Raw genomic sequence first — 22,877 nt, forward strand, 5'->3', positions numbered from 1 at the left:
ACCAAACTTTACTGTTACTGGCACTATGCATTCTGGTAGGCAGCGTTTCCTGGCATCCACCAAAACCCAGTTTCAACCATCAGACTGTCAGACAGTGAAACATGATTCATCACTGCAGAGAACATGTTTCCACATCTCCAGAGTTCAGTGTGCTTTACACCACTCCAGCTGACACTTTGCATTGCACATAGTGATCTTAGGCTTGTGTGTAGCTGTTCAGCAATGAAAACCCATTTCGTGAAGCTTCCAACACACAGTTCTTAAGCTGATGTTGCTTCCAGATGCAGTTTCTAACTCTCCTGTAGTGAGTGATGCAAGACAGCGTGGGCCATTTTCAGCGTTACATGCTTAAGCACTCAACAGGCCCATTAAACGAGTTTGTGAGCTCAATACGACCCATTCTACTGCCAGTGTTTGTCTATGGAGACTGCATGGCTATGTGCTTGATTTTATACACCTGTCAAAACCTTAACTCAATAATGAGGGGTGTCCACACATATTTGGCCCTGCAGTGTATATTCCAGGCACTTTGTCAACTATTTAGTATTTGGTGTTTGTAGCCATTTACTTAATACACTTGCTTATGCCTGATCCAGCCTCAGTAATACGTTCTCCTTTTAGATCTGAAAGTTGGGCTGCATTATTAGGGCTGTAACTAACGATTATTTTCATTGCCGATTAATCTGTTGTTATTTTTTCAATTAATCGATTAGTTCATTTTTCTATTAAATGTCAGAAAATGGTGAAAAACGTCGATCAGTTTTTTTCCAAAGCCCAAGATGACGGCCTCAAATGTCTTGGTTTTAATCCACATCCCAAATATAGTCAGGCTGATGTCACAGAGGAGTAAAGAAACCAGAAAATATCCCAATTTAAGAAGCATGAATTAGAATTTTTTTCCTTACTCTGCTTTAAAAATGACTCGAACTGGTTAATCGATTACCAAAATAGTTGCTGATTAATTTAATAGTCGACGATTAATCGATGAACTGTCGCGGCTCTAAACGGCATTCAGTGGTCAGTCAAATCGGTTGCCCTAGTTAATAGGGGTGATCGTGCGTGTTCGGAGAGGGCGATGATGAGGCAGCACGCTGAGAGGCAGCATTTACACACATTCATACAGAAGCCTATGGAAACACCACACAAAGATGGGCATAGCTTGTATGTGCAAGCGCTTGTATGTGTTTATTATTACGCACGGAGTCCCTCTTGGGTGCGGATGGGATCAGCGCAGATGGAGGCCCTCGTGCTGCTTCCTCACGGCCATTCTACTACAACAACAACAACTTCCTCTTTCTCACAGGAAAACAGCCGCACATCACTCCTGGTGTCAGATGGCAAAAGAGTTTAAAGAGCTCATGTCCAGAGACGCTGTGGAGATCAGCTTACAGCTTTAGTTACTTGGTGCAGGCTTGCCACCTGCGTTCATAACTCTGACACCGCGGGGTTACTTATTCATCAGCACATCAACAGACCTGTCGCCAGACTTGGCTCTGCCAGCCGTGGCCTCCAAACTACTCAGCTACGCTACGAAGACCTACTATCTACACACAAGCTACCGGCACAAGCTAGAGGCACACAGAGCACCGTTACCTACCTACTTCACTCCTTTCATTGGGACATATCGCCTTGGGAAGACAGAGAGAAGCACAAACGGTCCCGTTAGCCGCTTTACAGGACGGCCCTTTCCGCCTCCTGTAGTTTCCCTTTTACTTCTGAGAATCGGCCTCTCTGAGCTCAGCTTGATGCGCATTTGTTGTGACTGTGATTGCGCAATAGCAGCACATGAAGAAGCCACTGAGACCTTTAAAAGCAGTCTGGATTTAAAGGAACAGTGCACATTTTTATTTTTATTTATTTATTATCATCATTATTTATTTATTTTTTTTAAAACCCACACATATTTTCCTAGATCTGCCCCCCTCCCACCAAGTTCTTGGATATAAACCACTATTTAAACGTGGCACTATTACTTTTTTGGCTTCTCAGACGTCAGAGAAATTACAGACTGCAGTGCAAAGCATGTCGCATGTCGTGTATATTGAAAACGCCTTTAGGTACAGTGATATACGTTTGGTTACTGTTTAAATAATAAACAAGCATTTTAAAGTTCTCACTGAGCGACAGGAACACTGTTTTAATAAAATGTAATAAAATGATAGTCAGAAATTCCTACCAACACCAACGTTGTGGTGTTTTATTATTAGCGGCTAAACATAAAAAAAACCCCATTCATGGCCCGAGATCAGACTAGTCCACGTATTACAGTATGAGATGTAATATCTAATATCTGATTAGCTGTGGAATAATTACTTTCTTATTAGCATATAACGCAGATTAGACTTGATTCTCTCCTTGTGTCATATTCACAGCAAGAAATGACACATTTATCTACCACCATATTATATATATACATACACACACACACATATACAAAGCCAGACATGTAACTATAAATATGTATATACACACGTGTGTGTGTGTGTGTGTGTGTGTGTACATATACATTTGCACATTTTTCAGTTTTTAACATAATTTGAAAGTATCTGTTGTCCTTTATGTGGTGTGTAAATTTCATGACTGGACTAAAAGACACAGCCCAAAACGTCTGGTTCCATTGACTTACATTAAAATATTATAATATAAGATATTCGGGGCAGTCGTGGGCTGGAGGTTAGGGATCTGGCCCTGTGACAGGAAGGTTGCCGGTTCGATCCCCAGGGCCGACAGTCCATGACTGAAGTGTCCTTGAGCAAGACACCTAACCCCCAACTGCTCCCCGGGCGCCGTGGATAGGGCTGCCCACCGCTCCGGGCAAGTGTGCTCACTGCCCCCTAGTGTGTGTGTGTGTGTGTGTTCACTAGTGTGTACGTGGTGTTTCACTTCACGGATGGGTTAAATGCGGAGGTGGGATTTCCCCGGTTGTGGGATCAAAAAAGTATCACTTACTTACTAAAAGCAAAGTAGGTTTATTCCCTCTCCTGTAAAGTTACTATTTTGGAGATATGAAGTTTTCAGATATGCCAGATATGTCAAGTATATATATATATATATATGTGTACACATACACATTATATGTATGTGTGTGTATATACTCTCTTACTCTTTCATATGGCTTATTTTGTTCCTTAAAAATGTAACGATACTAACCTGAGGCCAACCATAACAAATCAACTGGACGCTGTTTCTCTTTTTTCTCGTGAAAATAGACAAAGTGTCTATTCTCTCTCTCTCTCTTTCTATGCAGATGCCCGCGTCTCTCTTCCAGCTGCTAAAACACGGCCAAGTCAGCTTCTTCTTCGAATTGTCCCGTTCCACCTTAAACGGTGCAGCAGTTATAGTTCTAACGCCTCGGGCGCCGGAACGCAACAGCCCGACCGTTTAAGGCGGAACGGGGAAATTCGAATAAGAGGCTGGCGAATAGGAAACGGACCTCAGCCCCGGGATGAGTGACAGCAGGGGCGGTTAGGAGGTTCCGTCTGGCCCGGGTGGAGTCTGTGGAAACGCCTGAGCCAAGCTGTCCAGCTACCAGCCCGGGTTAACACACCAGAACTCCCCAGGGTTCACAGACAGGCTCGGCGAGCTGCAGCGGCAGCAGCCCGGCTGCGGAGCTCGGCTCCTCGGGTCGGACGGAGACGAGCCGTCCCTCAGTCTTCCTCCCGCGGCGCCTTACCTGCCATTGATGTCAAAGGGCAGCGTCTGGTCCTCCCCGACCACCGAGTCCATTATCGCGAACAGGGGTCAGATTCCCGCAGATATCCCGGGTTAACCCCGCGCTCCTCCTCCTCCTGTTTATCCCGAAATCGAGCGGTGAAGACAGAAATTCAAAGCAGACGTTAGTACCGCCATTTTAGAAGCCGTGACGTCACCGCGCGGCTGCAGCGTTGGACAAAGTGGGCCGGGCCATGCACGGAGTCCCGCCCCCTCCGCTCAGCGATTGGACTAAACAAACCGAGTCTTCGCGCTCATTGGCTTATTTTTTATATTTTTTTACGAGGCCTGCCGTTCGTTTACAGTACGTCTAGTGTTCCTTTGTGTATTTTTAGACGTTTTATTTCGTGCATTTTAACACAAACACAGGTAATAATTGTTTTAAATTATATAATTGTAATTTCTACGCTGGTGAAGTCAAAAGATACGTCACATATTTACGTAAACATGACTTTTTTTTTTTAAATACTCGTTTGTAGTAAAGTCTTCAAATAATCAATAACTGGCTAAACTAAATGATTTCTCTATTTTAAAATGTATTTCGTAAAATAATAATAATAATCGAAAGGGGAAACCGTTATCTTTCAGGCGAACAGTGACGTAGCACTGCCCCCTACAGGCCAGCATTTGACGTTCACCCCCCCCCCCCCCCCCCGCGTGTCATTAAAGGAACATTTCTTCCATCTTCAGTAATTTACACTACACTTTTATATTAGACTACATATAATTTGACGCAGTGTGTGTCTGTATAGATAAATATCACGAATTATTTTTTATGTGTCGCATTTCAGCACTTATAAAACAAATGACATGATGCTCTGCTCTTTAATGTTAAAGGGGAACTCCACCAATTTTTCAAAATTTCTACACAATAAAATGGAAAAGTCGTTCCGAACGGTTTGGTGCGAAACGCTCTGTTCTAGATAAACTTACCGAGTCGGAACTGCTCACAGTGGTGGTGATAGGAACCAGACGTCCCCCTCTAAAAGCTCCTCACAGAAAGTTCCTACATGAAATGGTTGTGACTTCACTGCCTGATGACCGAGACGCTGTTTTATGGTAGTTTTGTTTTAAGCGTATTATTAATCCATTTGTTTTAACCCGTTCATGGCGGACGGATACATGGAGGGAGCTGGAAGACAAAATAGTCCCCAAAGAAAACCTATTTTTTCAGATTTATCACCATTTTACCACAATACACTTTTCATATATAGATATAAAGCTCAGAAGACTGGCGTAGGTTCACCGGTGGTGTTGGATAGTAAATGAAACGGCTGTATTTGTGGTGCAGGAATGACGAACCCTGGTTCCCATCACCACCACGGTAAATAAACTTAATATGACTTGTTTTAAAATACTCGTTTATAGAACTAGCGTCAATAACTGTAAAAAATATATTATTTTTAAAATAAAAAATATATTAATACTTAAAAAAATAATCCATGAAAGCCATTACCTTTCAAGCGAGGTGAAGTAGTGCTTCCCCCTACAGGTCAGCATTTGAAGTTCAGGTCAGCCATGTGTCATAAAGCGAGCTTTTCCTCAAGTCATTTTCAGCAATTTACAGTACAACGTTATATATGACTATATATATGATATATATAAAACTGTATAGTTAGTTTTGTTTATGTATTAAGATAGAAAATATCGAATTATTTTTTATATATTACATTTGCACACTCGATCTACTCTGAAGTAAAACAGTATGTGAAAAATCTGTTTAAATGTGGCTTGTTTTAAAACGCAAAGCTCGGGTCAAAACATTAAAAAACTGAAATACATTTTGAATAATGAGACTTTCCCATTAAAACATATTTGTGAAGTGTTGCGGTCAGTATTTGAAGTACATGTCAGAAAAGCAACTATTTTCCTGTAAACTTTATCAATTTACAGTTTGTGTAATTTCAAAGTGGGGCAGCCGGATGATAAAATAACATATATTAAGAAAATCACCATAAATGTGAGTTTGCTTGAATAATTTATTAAACTTTCAGTGTTCCTCTTTAAAATAAATATATGGAAGAATATTTAAAGAAAAAAAAATGTAAAGCAAAGGTCTTTACAATCCATACATTAACAACGGAGAGCCCTGCTCACAGAGATCCCAGGAGAGCATACATTCTGTACTGAACACTACAACACACACACGCACACACACACACACACACACACACACACAGTCAGTGTGTCTCCATGACAATCAGGCTCCTCGGCGAGGAATTACTGAAGCACATTGTTAAATACTGTCAGCAGCCATTGAAAAGAACAGACAATGGTCAAAGTGATGAGAGAGAGAGGGAGAAGGGGAGAGGAGGGAAAGAATCCAGCTCTGATGGCCAGAAAGGTTTTGTAAAGAGCAAAACAGAATAAAGAAAACGACGACAAAGAGGACAAATACAGTGAAGCTCCATGATAAAAGCTTTTAAAATGTGACTTAAGAATACCAAGAAGGCCAGTACAGTGTCTTCACCTCATCATTCAAGCGTGCCAACCACACACACACACACACACACACACACACACCCCTGTTATGTGCGTCTTGCAGTTTGTAGTTTTGCATGTAGCGCTGGTTAGAGCGCATCGCTAAAGTGAGCATCATTCATGGAAAAAAAAACAGCAGCATGTAGAGAAACATGGAACGACCACACACACACACACACAAACACACACACAAACACACACACAAACACACACACAAACACACACACACACACACACTTTAGTGCTCGGAGTTAAGAGTCTGTGTGCATGTGTGAGCGCAACTTCAGTAGTGAAGTGAAATAACACTAGAGTAGAAAAAACAAACCCGCCGCTTTCCCAACTGAAAAAAAGTGCCACATGCAGAGAAACCTGCTGTTTACAAAAACTAAACGAAGGTAAACTCTAAAACACATTCATCATCTTAACTGTAATGCTCAGCAATGCTCTCCGTCAATCAAACACACGCCCCACCCCCTCCGTGGCCGGCAGACCGCCGAAGTCGTGCGTCACGCCTATATATGGAAGCCTGGGTTTAAGCAGGTTCTCTCTATGGGAAAAATGAATACAGAGCATCGATGCACTGTGGTGTGCAAACCCCATGTATTGTCCTATATTTTCCCCTTAAATGGCACTGGACCTTCTGAAATACGAGGTCGGTCTACTAATATCCTTCAGCACGCAAAACTGCAGGCTACTGCTAAACATGTTTGCGAAAGCTTGCTGGTTTGTGTGGAGTATTTTGGTGAAGTTGCTAATCTTATAAAGTCAATGCATGCAGACATATTTATATTTCGACCCCTTAATGACCTCCTAATTCAGGGGTCCAGTTACATCTGAAACATACAGCAAAACACGGTCCATAAAACACCTTTCATTTTTCCCCCAGAGAAAAACACTACTAAGGCCCAAAGCCCCATATATGGGCATACAGTGTGACGCCTGGGGTCTACGGCGGATGTGCTCGTCACATGATCGGTCACGTGATCGCGAAGGCAGAGATCAAGGCAGCCCGGTGATAGTGTGGTTCCGCAGGCCGACCGGTACATTTTTACTCGTTTCTCTGCCTGGTTCAGAGTGGACACACACAGGTCCGGTGAGCACACCCACTCCGACAGTCCAACAGCCAATAGACCAGCCAAGGAAGCAGCTGGTGAGCCAGTAAAGGTGTAGCTAGACCCGCCTGTGCAGCCAATAGGAGAGCAGGAGGAGGTGCGAGAAGCTGGTTCTTTAGCCGATAAGAATGCATAACTCTGCAGACAACAGGAGACAGTAGAGTGGTGGAAGCGCGAGGCGTCACTTCCTCTTGGAGGATCCGGGCCGTTTGACCTGCCACAGGTGGTTGTGGATGGTGATCGCGTCCACGCTGACGGACACGGTCTTCGCGGGGATGACTGTGAACTGCTTGCGGTCGCTGCTGTATTTGAAAAGCTTGTCGATCATCTTGCGGGTGATGGCGCGGGGGCCCGTGCCGACCAGCTTCAGGATCTCTTCCGTGTCCGGAGCGAAGGCGTACAGCGCCCGGAACTGGCAGCCGCCGTCACGGAACAGGATCATCAGGTGGTTGGACTCACAGCGCTCAATTTCCTATTGGTAAATGACAAAAAATAAATGAAATTATATAATAAAAAAATCAATTGGCCTACTTATATTTATGGCATTTGGCTGACGCTCTTATCCAGAGCATCTCACAATTTGATCATTTTACACAGGCAGGCCAAGGCGGTGTTAGGAGTCTTGCCCAAGGACTCTTATTGGTATAGTGTAGGGTGTTTACCCAGGCGGGGGCTGAACCCCAGTCTACAGCGTAGAAGGCAGAGGTGTTACCCACTACACTAACCAACCACCTACTCATGCTCCACCAACAGATGCATTCTTACGTAGCCACTGTTGCAAGGTTGGGCGAGCTTCACAGTTAAGTTACATGTTAATAAAATTCCTATTCAAAAAGAGATGTGGAACTTTATTTCTGTCAACATTTGTTATTGATGTGTATTTATACATTTGACATAATACTTAAGTACAGATGGATGGTAAATTAAAGGAAAAACCAAAATAAAGTGTCTTAAGTTGCTGGGCCACCACAAGCTGCCAGAGCAGCTTCACTGTGCCTTGGTATAGACTCTGGAAGGCATGGAACACCGTTTTTCCAAAAGATACTCCCTCATTTGGTGGTTTCATGATGGTGGTGGAGAGCAGGGCTGGGTTAGTGCAAAAGATTTCGCATTTTGATCAAGATCAACAATAATTTTCAATACCCGTGGACTTGGTTTAAGGCCAAAATTAGTATGAGATGGTGGAAGTGGGTGTATGTACTAATTTGCTGACTAATCAAGAAGTGCTGTTGTTAATTATTCACACACCGAATGCATTCTGGACAAGCAACCAGCAGTCGAAATTTTGCAAGTCATCTGGTCAGCACTGGACTCTGAAACCCAGACCTCTTGGAGATCACTACTTAACACTCAAGCGAAAACCCAAAATCTCTCATATGTGTATGACTAGGTTGAGATACAGCGATTGTGAAGGCCATAGTATATGATTGACATCATTTTTATACCCATTAAACCATTCAGTGACCCCTCTTGGCCTGTGGACGGGAACACGGTCACCTGGGAGAGACCACTACCATCAAGTGAACCCACACAATGGCAGCAAAACGTCCCCTGCCATCCTGCCAATAATGAACCATCTTTCAAAGCCACTTAAATCTTTTCTTCTTACCTATACACAGTCATGCCTTGTGATGCTTGTTGTGAAATATGAAATATTAGTATCAAGAACGTCGCCTTTGACTTCCATGTTCCATCTGCCTGACAGCAGACTCAGCAGACCCTGAAACAGGACCGTGTTCGTAGGTGTGAATCAGCATCGGCGCTGACAGGGCTCACCTCCAGGATGGCGTTCTTCTGCGCTTCATTGACCTTGCCAGCCAGACAGCAGTGAGCGATGGCGTTCTGAATTATCGGCTTATTGGACTTAGCGCTGGGTTCCTTAAACAACCTCGGGCCTGAAACACACGAGAGAACACGCAAAGGAATTTAAGAAGAGCATGGACAAGTCAAGTCATTTATTTATAGAACACTTAAAGCAACAGGTTTCGGTCAGAGCGACGCACAATACAATAAGGGCTTTTTTCTAAAACAATAAATACACAGAAAATAGTGGGAGGGGTCAAATAAAAGTGACAGATTTAATAGCCAGTCAGCCACCTAGGGGGTGACCTTTGGCCAGAAGGATAACAAGACATATAATCTACATACACACTTCTGATATACACTGTATTTCCAAAAGTATTCACTCGTCTGCCTTCGCACGCATATGAACTTGAGTGAGATCCCATTCTTAATCCATAGGGTTTAATATGATGTTGGCCCACCCTTTGCAGCTGTAACAGCTTAAACTCTTCTGGGAAGGCTTTCCACAAGGGTTAGGAGTGTTTATGGGAATTTTTGACCGTTCTTCCAGAAGCGCAAGACACTGATGTTGGACGAGAAGGCCTGGCTCACAGTCTCCGCTCTAATTCATCCCAAAGGTGTTCTATGGGGTTGAGGTCAGGACTCTGTGCAGGCCAGTCAAGTTCTTCCACACCAAACTGGCTCATCCGTGTCTTTATGGACCTGCTTTGTGCTCTGGTGTGCAGTCATGTTGGAGCAGGAAGGGGCCGTCCCCAAACTGTTCCCACAATTTTGGGAGTATGAAATTGTCCAGAATCTCTTGGTGCTGAAGCTTTAAGAGCTCCTTTCACTGGAATTAAGGGGCCGAGCCCAACTCCTGAAAAACAACCTCACACCATGATCCCCCCTCCACCAAACTTTACACTCGGCACAATGCAGTCAGACAAGTACCGTCTCCTGGCAACCACCAAACCCAGACTCATCCATAGGAAAGCCAGACAGAGAAACGTGATTGGTCACTCCAGAGAACACGTCTCCACTGCTCTAGAGTCCAGTGGCGCCGCTTTACTCCACTGCATTCCACGCTTTGCATTGCGCTTGGTGATGTAAGGCTTGGATGCAGCTGCTCGACCATGGAAACCCATTCCATGAAGCTCTCTATGCTGTTCTTGAGCTGATCTGAAGGCCACATGAAGTTTGGAGGTCTGTAGTGATGGACTCTGCAGAAAGTTGGTGACCTCTGCGCACTATGCCCCTCAGCATCCACTGACCGCTCTGTCATTTTACGTGGCCGACCACTTCGTGGCTGAGTTGCTGTCGTTCCCAATCGCTTCCACTTTGTTATAATCCCACTGACAGTGGACTGTGGAATATTTAGTAGTGAGGAAATTTCACGACTGGACTTGCTGCACAGGTGGCGTCCGATCACGGCACCACGCTGGAATTCACTGAGCTCCTGAGAGCGACCCATTCTTTCACTAATGTCTGTAGAAGCAGTCTGCAGGCCTAGGGGCTCGGCTTTATACACCTGTGGCCATGGAAGTGACTGGAACACCTGAATTCGATGATTTGAATGTGTGACTGAATACTTTTGGAAATATAGTGCAGCACTGAGACCTGTTTTCTGAAATAAAATACCAAAAGACAAAATATTTTAACTTTTATAAGCAGAGCCACCTTTTTAAAAAATGGAAGCAAGAGTGCATTTACTTTGTTTCAAACAATTTTCCTATATAGGAGGACATAATGCATCTTATCAGACTCTACTTGCTTCATTAAAAAGCTAAATTTTGACACCAAACATGACTTGGCTGAACAAATACATTTGGGCAAAGTGGAAAATCATATTTTGGAAATACATAACTAATCATACATGAGTTAGATTTTCCACTAAGCTATTCCTTAAATGTGTGTGTGTGTGTGTGTGTGTGTGTGTGTTACCCACCATTGTACTCTGCTACAGAAGTGACAGAAGATGCTGTGGAGCCGTTATCCCAGTCTCTCTCCACATTCCTGCTGGCATTACGACTTAACATCGGGAAAGACTCCACCGACTCACCCCTGACACACACACAGAGGCCAGATAAGCTTCCCTTCTTCCAGAAAAATAAACACAAAGTACAAAACCACAAACGAACACTCCTCACACACTCTTCCACTTCCTAGCCAAATGACTGGAATCTACTCCACTCATTCCTCTAACACACCTCTGCGAGCCTCCCCCAGACGTAATGCTGTCCGCTTCAGTTGCCGCAGAGGCCAGAGAGAGAGAGGAACCAGACGGAGCAGCACACAGACCCACAGCTGAGGAGAAAGACAGAGATGCTAAAAGGAACGACTCAGCAATGTCCAGCTAGTTTAAGCTGTTGTGAGTGAACAGCTAGACTTCTTCCCCCCCATGTACCGGGTAAAAGGTGCACAGCACCACTTAGTGTACAAAATTAGCTATTGCTACAAAAAAAACCTCTTCTAACACCAGATTAAGAGACAGATTTATTTTATCAAACATACCTTGAATGCACTTTATCGATACTGAAAAAAAATATTTTGATATCTGTTGCTGTTAAATAATCAAGGCCTGTGTTTAATGAATATAATTTGTATGCTGTGCTTTAGGCATTCATACGCGTGGCGTTGCCAGATTCTCGGCGGTGGAGTGATTTGGGGCGGGGCTTCCGGTGTCTTGGGCGGGGCTTAGCTACCCCTTGCTCCTCCAGCAACTCCTGCTGTTTCCTGCGCAGGTATTCCTGCTTGATCAGTTCCCTTCGGGCCTTTTCCTCCTCCTTACGCACCCGCTCCTCCTCCGCCTTACGCCTGAAACACACACACACACACACACACACACACACACACACACACACATATATATATACAAAGTGCGTTAAAACAAAGGATACACAAAAAGGACAGAATCATATCAGTATCAGCAGATAATTGCATTAAAATACATAAAGAATTATCAGCATCAGACTCAATCAAACCAGCATTTGATGATATGCACTATATGGCCAGAAGGATGCGCCCTCTTTATGGCTACAACAGTCTCTACTCTTCTGGGAAGCTTTCCATAAGATATGTGGGAATATGTGCCCATTCGGTCAAAGAGCATTTGTAAGGATCAGGCACCTGTGTCAGATGAGAAGGTCTGGCTCACATTCAACGTTCCATTTCATCCCAAAGGTGATCAGTGGGCTTGAGGTCAGGGCTTTGTGCAGGCCACTGAAGTTCCTCAACCCCAAACTCATCAAACCATGTCTTTATGGAGCTCTCTTTGTGCAGAGGCCACAAAGTTGGAAGCATATAATTGTTTAAAATGTCCTTGTATTCTGTAGCAAGAGTGAACATCACTCTTCACTGGAACTAAGGAGCCTGAAAAACAGCCCCAGCCCATTATCCCTCCTCCACCAAACTTAGCCTCTGGCCCTGTGCATTCCGCTAGGTATCCACCAAACCCAACTGCCAGGCTGAAATGTGATTCATCACTCCAGAGAATACATTTCTACTGCTCCAGAGTCCAGTGGCGGCGCTTTACAGCCCTCTAGTCGACGCTTGGCATTGCACATAGTGATCTTATGCTTGCGTGCAGCTGCTCAGCCATGGATACCCATTTCATGAAGCTCCCTACGTACAGTTGAGTAATTTCACAAATTGACATGCGGCAAAAGAGGCATCCTATGACAGTGCCATGTTTATGGTCACTGAGCTCTTCAATGTGGTGTGTTTGTTTGTGGAAACTGCTATGTGCTCAATTTTACACAATTGTTAGCAGTGAATGTGAAACATTCACTGAACTCAATAATTAAAAGAAGTGTTTACATATTTTTGGCCATACAGCGCCTTCATTGTACTAAACAAAGGCAGAATGTTTCAGTAACGCTGGGTTACTGCGATAAAAAACTGCATTTTATTCATGTTACTGCATTTGTAACCTTACAGAAATAAATGTTACATTTCTCTGTACAGCTAATCCAGGCAAATCTTATCCTGATTTCAATGTTTTACTAATGCTTATGTATTAACATCGGCAGATGTCTACAAGAATAATATTGGAGATCAGTTCACAGTTTTCACATCGATGCATCTCTATTCAAAACTTTATTTCTATTTAGCCATTGCTTCTACATCCAAGCCACACCCTCTATAACGCTGTTTACATTTAACCTAAATTAGAATCAACTTTGAAAGACAAAGCAATGAGTTTGTTCATACAACAGCCATACAAACCAGTTTTGCTGGTATTACCTGGCTTCGTCTCGCTTCAGCTCTGACTCCGCCTCCAGCTGCTGTTTACGAAGCCGTGCCTCCTCGGCCTTCTTCTGCTGCTTCAGCAGAAATGCAGCTCGCTTCTTAGCTAGCTCATCTGCCGCCTTCTGATCATCCTACACACACACACAATCCAGGATTTAAACAAACTTTTAATCTAAAAAATCTGTTTTAAAGCTGCAGTTGAAAGAAGTGGCATTACTGAGTCAGGAGATTAAAGAGAGACAATAATATGGTGGAACTATCTGCAAGTCGCACTGCAAAGCCCAAAGTTTAAAAGTTTTTCACACCACGTTGTGCTCCTGCATAGTAACGTCACACATACAGAGTGAAAAAGAAGGTCCGGCTAGATGTTTAGGTTTCACATGATCTCAAAATCAATATCACACTGATGAAGATATGATGATAATAGCAGATAATTCATTCACAACTTCAGAAAACACATCTGTCCAGTTCTGAATGTGTTCTCTTTGAATACTCTTTCAATCAGATTCATCCGCTCGGGGAAGGGGTCCAAAGTACAACCCACTTTACTAATCATTCATCCACACATCGCATGCCATTATACATTTAAGCAGTACTTGCTCATGTCTTCTCTACTTTCTATCCTGTAGCCCTTCATCATTGGTTAGTTTCTGACCACAGAGACACTCTTGGTAGTCCACTCCTAGCAACAACACTGACTAACCAGTGCAACAGCACCACCTGAATCGGGATGCAAGAAAGCTCAACCACCCTACTAATATCTGGTCAACATTCTTGTGCTCAAAGACTGACCAGTGACAAACTGGGGATGAAATGGGCTACAATGCACCTATACAAGGTCCATAAGCTAGACAGCGAGTTAAGTATAAAGTAGGAGCTTCTAATATATAAAGTGATGTTAAAAACATGTACAGGCTGTGTTACCTTAAAGAAGAATCCCAGTCCTGATTTCTGCTCACCCTCTGGTTCTGCACTGGACTCTGGGTTGGTCAAGTCAGACAGGTCCACCTCGATCAGCTGCCCTTTAGTCCGGTTTTCCTCACATGGAACCGGAACATTTTCTTTCCCTGAGCCTCCAGACCCGCTCCTCTCACGGCCCGGTTCTGCCTGCGATGGCTCTACTGTAGGCGGTTCTGCTTTTGGTGATTCCGGACCATCTGTTCTTCGGTTAGCGGCATCATGAAGGCGGAACGTGGCATTTCGAGCCAAGCTTCGGGCCAAGCTGCGTCCATTCGCTTTGTCCCCCACGTCTTTAGACACACCATCTTCCTCATTTTCTGCTCGAGGTGTCCTGCTGACCGGTGAGGGTCTGGGGTCGCCTGTGTTGACCTTTGAGCCCTTACTCAGCTTGAGCTCGGCAGGTTTGGTCCGAGGAGTACGGCCTGAGCTAAGCTTGGGAGGTCGTCGGGTTGCTGTGGAGATCTCCACAAACTGCACGGAGGGGCGGAGCTTAGGCTCGTTTGGTTCACTGGGGGACTGGGGTTTCTCCTGCGTGGGCGACAGCGCCGTCTGCCTCATGAGCAGGTCCTGCTGGACAGACAGCTGCATCATCTGCTGCTGGATGGATCCAATCGCCTCGTTTAACAGCTCGATGGAGCGGTTACATTCACTCAAGTCCAATTCCCCCCCTCCTTCCTCCCATGCCTCACCTTCACTCACACGGTTATCTACCTCCAGGGTAGCAGGGGGTGCTGCAGAAATCTCCGCCAATTGCCGGGACTCTTTGTCTGGGCTGGGCTCCGTCTCCTTGGCCTTGGCCTTGGCCTTCAGTGCCTCAACATAAGAGTCATCCTTTGCCATCTCCTTTTCTGTTTCCTTCTCTTTCAGGACTTCCTGCTTCACAGGACGTGGTAGCGTGTCACCCCGCCCCTTCTTGACCACATGCAGGAAGGCTGCTTTGCCCAGTTTTAGCCGTTGCCGTGCCGACAGCCTCTCCATCTTCTTCTTCTGCGTCTCAATAGCTCGCCGCTTCTCCTCCAGCTGCATGCGCAGGTGGATAAGTTCTGAAGCCACACCCCCTCGTGCCCCGGGGCTGGGGCTAGCCCTGTCCCCCGCCTGCGGTGGGAAGGGGGCGCTCTCTGACCCATCCGGAGTGGAGGTCTGCGAGCTGCAGCCACTGTAAAAGCCATCAGGTGTCACTGCGCGGTGCAGCCGCCGCTCTGCAAAGCTGGTCATGCGGCTGGACGCACTGCTGGCCTGCGAGAACGTGCTCCGACACGGACTGGACTGTCTGTAACAGTTTAAAAACAGTGCAATAGTGGCTTGCAATGAATCTACAAAACAACCTCCATTGAAACTCTGAGCAAATGACAGAAACGGGTCACTATATTATCCTGGAGTCTGCTCTGCTGTGTTTTTTCTGCTTTTGTTCGTTGACAATCATCAAAAGCTTTAGCACAGAGGTGTTCAGTTTTATCCGCCGGTGTGGCAGCAGGTTTTCATCTCAACACACTTCATTCTACTAATAAAATGTTTAAGGACTGAGACCAAGTAGAGTCAGATGGGCTACCTGGCCTTGTTTGTAATGAAAACCTGAAGCCACACTGGTCCTTTGCGGATAAGACTGGACACCCCTGCTTGAGTAGAACAGCTTTGTTTGGAATCGGGAATGTCTGAATCTGATCTGAAGGAACGGCATTTGCAGATGATCTTGGCATATTTTTAATGGGTTAGAATCAGCTTTAATAAACCAATTTCAATCCTTTCCTCATTATGCTCCATTTACGCCAGGTTCAACCAAAACTTGCCACAATGAAGCATGTTTTCAGAAGTTAATAAAGCAATTGAAATGTCTACAGCACAGGTTCCCAAGCCTGTGCTTGGAGATGTAACAATAGTTCTGATCAACTTAAGTTCTGTTCACAAAAAGCTAAAGATAAATTAACTCCAGGCAAAAAATGAGACTATGTTCAGACTTCCAGCCCAAATATAATTTTTGGCATATCCAGATTGTATCCAGATAGACAGCAAGAAACCACATGAAATTTGGTGGTGATTTGAAATGCGATTTCAATGGGATTTTTACAGATGGATCCCAGTCTGGGATTTGAGAGGAGCGCCAGAGATTCATGCTCATGCCAGAGAATTCTGAAGAGTTTGGAGGGTGAGATGATGCACCTCCATCTCTCCTGCATCCATGTTTGAAATTCACATAACTATGTAGTTGTGGACGCCTACATCGTTAACACAGCCAATGCAGATAGACTGCTGATGGCTGGACACACAAATCCCATCTGATCTCTTGCAAATAACAGCTCAGACAGTCGAATCCAAAAATCTGATTTGAGAAACCCAGTCTGTCTGCAGTCAGAATATAACCTAAGCAGAGGAGTCCGGTTTATCAGAACAATGGCAGGATGTTAAAGCTATCGTCTATCGTGCACTGACTGCTTCAGAATCCACACCAGCATGACTTGCATTCTGGTTGTCGAAAGCAACGTTGGGCTAAGCTCAGGCTTGCATATGTTGAGACTGTTTTCTCCATCATTTTAAGAAGATACTCAGACTTTACTTCGGTTTTACCTCCATAATTGTTCTTTTTCTTTCGCTATCTCCTCACAGAGGTATGACACTATACGTGAATTGCTGCCCTCTTCAGGCTAAGGGCTTAATTCGCTGTAGGCTGGACGTCACTTGTAAATGTAAATGTAAACGTAAAATCGACAATGGAACTGTTTGTTGACTTTTTTTTTTAAGTGTATTTCTAAAATTATTAATAATGTCTAATAATTGTTTTAGCCCATTTTCAAAACAGTAGTCCAATACCTCATTGTGAAGTACACCACACACACACACACACACACACACACACACGCGCACACACACACACACACACACACACACATATATATATATATATAAAAATCAGTCTCTGTATCTGCCAATAAGCAATATTAAAGGGCTTGACTGAGACTCTGGAGAAAAAAAGAACTGAAATATCTACCTTGTATGTCCAGCGCCGGTGGACGTGCTGCTGGCCTGCGAGAGCGTGCTGGGACACGGGCTGGAGCGGCCACTGGCTCCCTCTTTATCCTCACGCTCCCGCCCTCGCACTTCCTCCCGCAGTTTCGCCGACTCCTCCTCTTCCTGCCCATGGCCCAGGAGCTTCCTAATGTGAGCCTTGGCGATGTCCCGCTCTTCCACGTCATCATCTTCAGCTTCTTCCTCTTCTTCTTCAAACTCAGAGTCTGAGACTCCGCCTACCCAGACGCCGACTGGGCTGCTTCTCACGCACTCGGATTTGCCGTGCAGGAAGAAGCCGCCGGACTGCGGCGAGCCTTCCGGTTCCACAGTGCTGACGGTTGTAAAGGTTTGGTTGATTGCTGTGTGCTCTGTGGGTGTGTGAACGGCCCTCCGTCTCTGGCCCCGCCCCTCTCCGCTCTCGTCCCGTTTACTGACCACCACAGATTTCTCTTTGTTCGGCCTCAGAACGGCCGGCTGCAGTGGCTCTAGGAAAAAGCTCTCGGGCCGGGACTCTCGGAAGGTGGCTACGCCCCCAGAGCTTATGACAGCCACAAGCTCCTCTTCTTGGTCCTCAAAATCATGGCTACAAGCCGTGTGAGGAAGTGGCTGGCCGTTGATGTGGTGGCGGGGGGTGATGGAGACGACGTTGGAGGCTAAACTGTCTTTGCTGATGGACCGGGCCAAGCTTATGTTGTCACCACAAAGGCGCTCCCATTCCATCTCCATCTGAGATAGAGGTCTGAGAGAGAGGGAGAGGGAAAGATGAAGTGCAATGGAGTCCATTCTTCCATCTACCAGTGTGATGCTTCCTGTTCCACTGGCTGCCACGCAACCCCAAAGCATGTTACCCCTGCAATTAACAGTTAGCAAGGTGCTTTTTCCTGCTCTTTTTCCTATAAACATACCTTTGGTCATTGTGGCCAAAGAGTTCAATGTTTACATCTACAGAGAACATCTGGTTCCAAATAACTAGATGTAGTCTTATGGGGCCAGACAGGAACTTGTAACGGCAATGTCTAGTGATAATTATGGTAAATTTTGGGCTAAATGTGGGTGGAAATGTAGACTTTTTTTGCAGACCATTTCACACCAGACGTAGTAACCATGCCACATCGCACAGTGCCGCATACAACACACTTAAGCAATAGTTTAATATGTTTTAATGTTCAGTTCCTTCCTCCAAATTATAGCTCCTTAACGAGCAGCTTGTTGCTATGTGACAGTAACGAGCTCCGCCCACTCGCTGCTCAACCGGCAGTTCGTTCTCCAGCTCCTCACAGACCGACTGACAGTTTGGGAATTTAGTGTCATCTCATCTTCAGAGTCTGACCAAATCGGCTGTCAGTCAAATGTGATCTTAAAAGTAAGAAGTGAAAACGTTCAAATGGTTTGAGCGGCTCCTACAGCTGTCAAAGTCGTTGCTTAGCAACGCCATCTCAGTGGAGTTATGCTATGGTGAAATGACAGCAGTTAGAATGCTTCTCAACCAATCAGCTTGCATGGCCAAAACTAACTGCTGTATAATCCTATTTTAAATCAATGTAGCCTTTCACACTGGTCCGTACTTTAGGTCTATTTCTGACGTGTGTCGTGCGGCGTGCTAGTAGTTTCTATGCAGAAACAGTGAAGAAATGCAACATCTATGGTATATTATATGATCTAGGCTAATAAAAAAATCAATACATCTATTTTTAACTCTTTGATAGGTTGACTGAAATCCCCTCAGCAGATTGATGCTGTGAACACACAGGCATCTCATCCTCTTCATATAGAGCTGAAGAGAGCATCACCTGGTGAGAAAGCCAGTTACAGTCACAGCAGCTAGTCAAGATTTTATTGATGATCCCTTTATGTTGTAGGGCTGTGTGCCAACAGCCTGCTGGTTGATGTTAAGAACAGACGCCTTGTCAACCCGGAGACGTTCAGCTCCTTACCATGCTCGCTCAGCCGTTTCGGCTCCTCCAAGCTGTCGGGTGCGTTTTTTGTGTCCGACGACTTCTCGCGCTTCCTCCTCATGGAGTTTCTGGGCCTGACAGACCCCACGTTCTCCTCAGATGGCAGCAAGCATGGAGTCGAACATCACATCGCCACTTCGGGTCCGCCGGTCCACGCTCGCGCTAGGCGCCTGGATCCCGCCAAACTCACGGTCGCAAAGGCTGAGTTTGAAACATTGGAACGCCTAGGCATCGTGCGAAGGTCCAACAGCCCCTGGGCTTCTCCACTGCACATTGTCTGGAAACCGGGCGGAGGCTGGCGCCCATGTGGTTATTACCGCCGACTCAATGACGCCACCACTCCGGATCGCTATCCCATTCCTTATGTGCAGGATTTTTCTGCCTGTCTGGCTGGGAAAGTCATCTTTTCCAAGGTGGACTTAGTTCGTGGCTACCATCAAGTCCCCGTGCATCCCGCGGACATCCCGAAGACGGCGATCACTCCATTGGGCCTGTTTGAATTCCTCCGCATGCCATTTGGCCTCAAGAATGCCGCTAAGACGTTCCAGCGCCTCATGGACCGTGTCCTGCATGACCTGCCGTTCCTCTTTGTTTATCTGGATGACATTCTAGTTGCCAGCACCTCCAGGTCGGAACACCTGCACCACCTCAGTCTCCTATTTGAGCGCCTCAATCAGCACGGCTTGATCATCAACCCGTCGAAGTGCCGGTTCGGGCTTCAGGTCATCGATTTCCTCGGTCACCGCGTCACCAGTGTCGCCGCGTTTCGCCCGCCCTTTGACAGTTAGAGCTCTGCAGGAGTTTCTAGGCATGGTGAACTTCTATCACCGTTTCATCCCACACGCGGCCAGTCTCATGCACCCTCTATATGAAGCCCTCAAAGGCAAAGCAGCTAAACACGCAGTAGACTGGACTAACGAGCGGCTCCTGGCTTTCAATGCGGCTAAACGTGCGCTGGCAGATGCAACTATGTTGGCGCACCCCTCACCTGATGCACCCATTGCTATCACCACAGACGCATCTGACTATGCAGTTGGCGCGGTGCTTGAGCAGTGGGTCCATGGTGCTTGGCAACCCCTGGCGTTGTTTAGTCGCCTGCTCCGCCCCGCCGAGCGTAAATACAGCACATTTGACCGTGAGCTGCTCGCCCTGTACTTGGCCGTGCGCCACTTTCGCTTTCTCTTGGAGGGCCGTCCATTTGTTGCATTTGTGGATCACAAACCCTTGGCATTTGCCATGGCAAAGTCCTCCGAACCATGGTCTTCCCGTCAGCAACGTCAGCTGGCCTTCATCTCGGAGTTCACCACGGACGTTCAGCATGTTGCAGGAAAAGACAACCCTGTGGCTGACTGTCTCTCCCGCGCAGCAGTTGACGCTGTACACCTCGGCATCGACTACTCCCGCATGGCGGCGGACCAGGTGTCGGACCCAGAGGTCCAAGCCTACAGGTCTGCGGTCACCGGCTTGCGGTTGGCGGATGTTCCCTTCAGTGATACTGGTGTGACGCTCCTCTGTGACGTGTCCATGGGCCACCCCAGGCCTATTGTTACCACCCGCTGGCGCAGACCGGTTTTTGACACCATACACGGCCTCTCTCACCCCAGCAGGAGGGCATCGCAAAGGCTGGTGGCAGACAAATTCGTCTGGCACGGCCTTAAAAAGGACATTCGCAACTGGAGTGCTGCTTGTGTGGACTGCCAACGCACCAAAGTGCATCAGCATGTTAAGGCCCCGCTGGCGTTGTTCCCTGTGCCTGAGCGGCGCTTCGACCACGTGCATGCGGATCTGGTGGGTCCGCTGCCACCATCCCGGGGTTTCACCCACCTCCTCACGATCGTCGACAGGACCACGAGGTGGCCAGAAGCCATGCCGCTTTCTTCCACAACGTCCTCGGAGGTGGCCAGAGCATTCATTGACACGTGGGTCTCGCGGTTTGGCGTTCCATCAGACATTTCCTCGGATCGCGGACCTCAGTTCACTTCAGCCCTCTGGACCAGCATGGCTGCGGGTCTTGGAGTGCATCTTCACCATACTACTTCCTACCATCCCCAGGCCAACACACCAAGGTGTGAGCGTTTCCACCGCTCTATGAAGGCCGCACTCCGGGCCAGTCTCCAGGATGACGGTTGGGCCGATCCCTGGGTCATGCTCGGCCTCCGTTCGGCCCCCAAGGATGACCTCCAAGCCTCTTCGGGTGAACTTGTTTATGGCCAGGTGCTACGGGTTCCCGGGGATTTCCTCCCAAGTTCTACTGCCCCGTGGTCTGCCAGCCACCAGCGACAGGCCCTTCGTGAGTTCTCCAGCGCTTTTGCCCCGGTGCCCACCTCCCAACATGGCCTGCCGGAGTCACGCTTTCCGCCTTCTTTGCAAGCAGCCGAGTTTGTGTTCATCCGGCACGACGTGCACTGGAGCCCCCTCCGCCCAGTCTACGATGGTCCTTTCCGAGTGTTGACTCCTGGGGATAAGTACTTCAAGGTTGAGTTTGGCGCCGTTCCTGTGAGCGTTTCGGTAGACCGCCTGAAGCCGGCCCAACTGGCACCTGGCAGCACTGTGGAGACTGGGCGGCCCACGAAGCGTGGCGGTCCCTCAGGCACTGTCCCGGCACACCCCATGGGGCCTTTTCTCCTTCCCCGGCTCCGGGTGTGACGAGCCGTTCTGGACGTCTGGTTCGGCCCCCTCGCCGGTTGGACATGTCCGTTTTCGCGGATTCTGGGGGGACGTGTGTAGGGGCTACTACTCGCAACTGGAGCGAATCCGCAACGGACAGGCTTTAAGTCACTCAACGGGGTCTAGCCCTTTAATAGACTTGAGGGGGGAGGCACTAGTTGGTTTTAGTTGAGTTGTTGTTTTGGAAGCGAGTTGTGAGTTTCGTATTTGTCTCGTTAAATTAAAGTTTTCCCTCCGCGGAATTCTCCATTAACTTGAGCCTCCTTACTTCACAACCCGCTTCAATGTCATCAACAGTTATTATGTGTAATAAGCTCCTCGGAAAGGTTCCGGACTAACATGTGCGCGTGTCGCATCTGGTGTGAAATGGGCCTTAGGGTGAGATAATGTGAGATGAAGTAATTTTATTTATTTTATTTTTTTTAACAAACTATTGCACTGTGAAGGCGCAGCTCAAAATAGGGGGCATTGATACGCTCGTCGACACTGACCAATGAATGACAAGACTGTTAGACCATGGATGGAAGTTATCATCACTAAAAAGTCCCCCCAAAACACCAGTTGAGTATGTGGACTAATCTAGGTTTTGCAAATATTTGTGATGAGATCTCAATCAGGGTTTTCTCCTGAAGACTCTTCCAAGCAGATCATATTTGTGCAAGCAATGCTGCACAGTAGAACAGTGCACCACCTTTCCTCTGCTAGCTTAAGCTTTCTGCAGGTTCTTTATTGTGATATGGGGGTTTCACTTTGCCTTTCTGGCCAACATACAAGCAGTTCTATCAGAGTTTTTTGGTACATCCTTGAATGTACATCTTGGTTGTGATTTTTCTTTTCACTTTCGAAAATCAACAAAATATGTAATTTGGCCAGGAGCGCCCAAACTCTGGACATAACTGTATGCAGTGGCCCTATAAGGCAGTAGAGCTAATAGGGTAGCCAGTGAGAGTGTGTGGGC

General features: G+C 46.5%; 2 protein-coding genes across 7 annotated transcripts in view; both read right to left on the bottom strand.

The window, feature by feature from the left end:
- Window positions 1-3,859, bottom strand: part of cdk5rap2 (CDK5 regulatory subunit associated protein 2) — a 53,857-nt gene extending 49,998 nt beyond the window's left edge. The window contains exon 1 of one of the 2 annotated variants that reach the window (XM_017685483.2): window positions 3,674-3,859. In XM_017685483.2, coding sequence (XP_017540972.1) covers window positions 3,674-3,726 — 53 coding nt within the window. In that variant the 5' untranslated portion in view covers window positions 3,727-3,859. Of the gene's footprint in view, window positions 1-1,597; window positions 1,754-3,673 lie in introns of those variants that run through there. The other variant, XM_017685484.2, reaches the window with a different exon arrangement.
- A 1,813-nt stretch (window positions 3,860-5,672) lies between these two features.
- camsap1a (calmodulin regulated spectrin-associated protein 1a) overlaps window positions 5,673-22,877 on the bottom strand; it is a 53,735-nt gene continuing 36,530 nt past the window's right edge. For 4 of the 5 annotated variants that reach the window (XM_017685488.2, XM_017685486.2, XM_017685489.2 and 1 more), the window contains 8 exons: window positions 17,278-18,036; window positions 14,259-15,564; window positions 13,329-13,465; window positions 11,713-11,900; window positions 11,294-11,390; window positions 11,032-11,147; window positions 9,081-9,199; window positions 5,673-7,776 (listed from right to left, as the gene is read on the bottom strand). In XM_017685488.2, the coding sequence (XP_017540977.1) occupies window positions 7,486-7,776; window positions 9,081-9,199; window positions 11,032-11,147; window positions 11,294-11,390; window positions 11,713-11,900; window positions 13,329-13,465; window positions 14,259-15,564; window positions 17,278-18,036 (3,013 nt within the window). In that variant the 3' untranslated portion in view covers window positions 5,673-7,485. The remainder of the gene's footprint in view (window positions 7,777-9,080; window positions 9,200-11,031; window positions 11,148-11,293; window positions 11,391-11,712; window positions 11,901-13,328; window positions 13,466-14,258; window positions 15,565-17,277; window positions 18,037-22,877) is intronic. The other variant, XM_037546026.1, reaches the window with a different exon arrangement.

This window comes from Pygocentrus nattereri, chromosome 16, assembly GCF_015220715.1.
Source record: "Pygocentrus nattereri isolate fPygNat1 chromosome 16, fPygNat1.pri, whole genome shotgun sequence".
Taxonomy (NCBI): domain Eukaryota; kingdom Metazoa; phylum Chordata; class Actinopteri; order Characiformes; family Serrasalmidae; genus Pygocentrus; species Pygocentrus nattereri.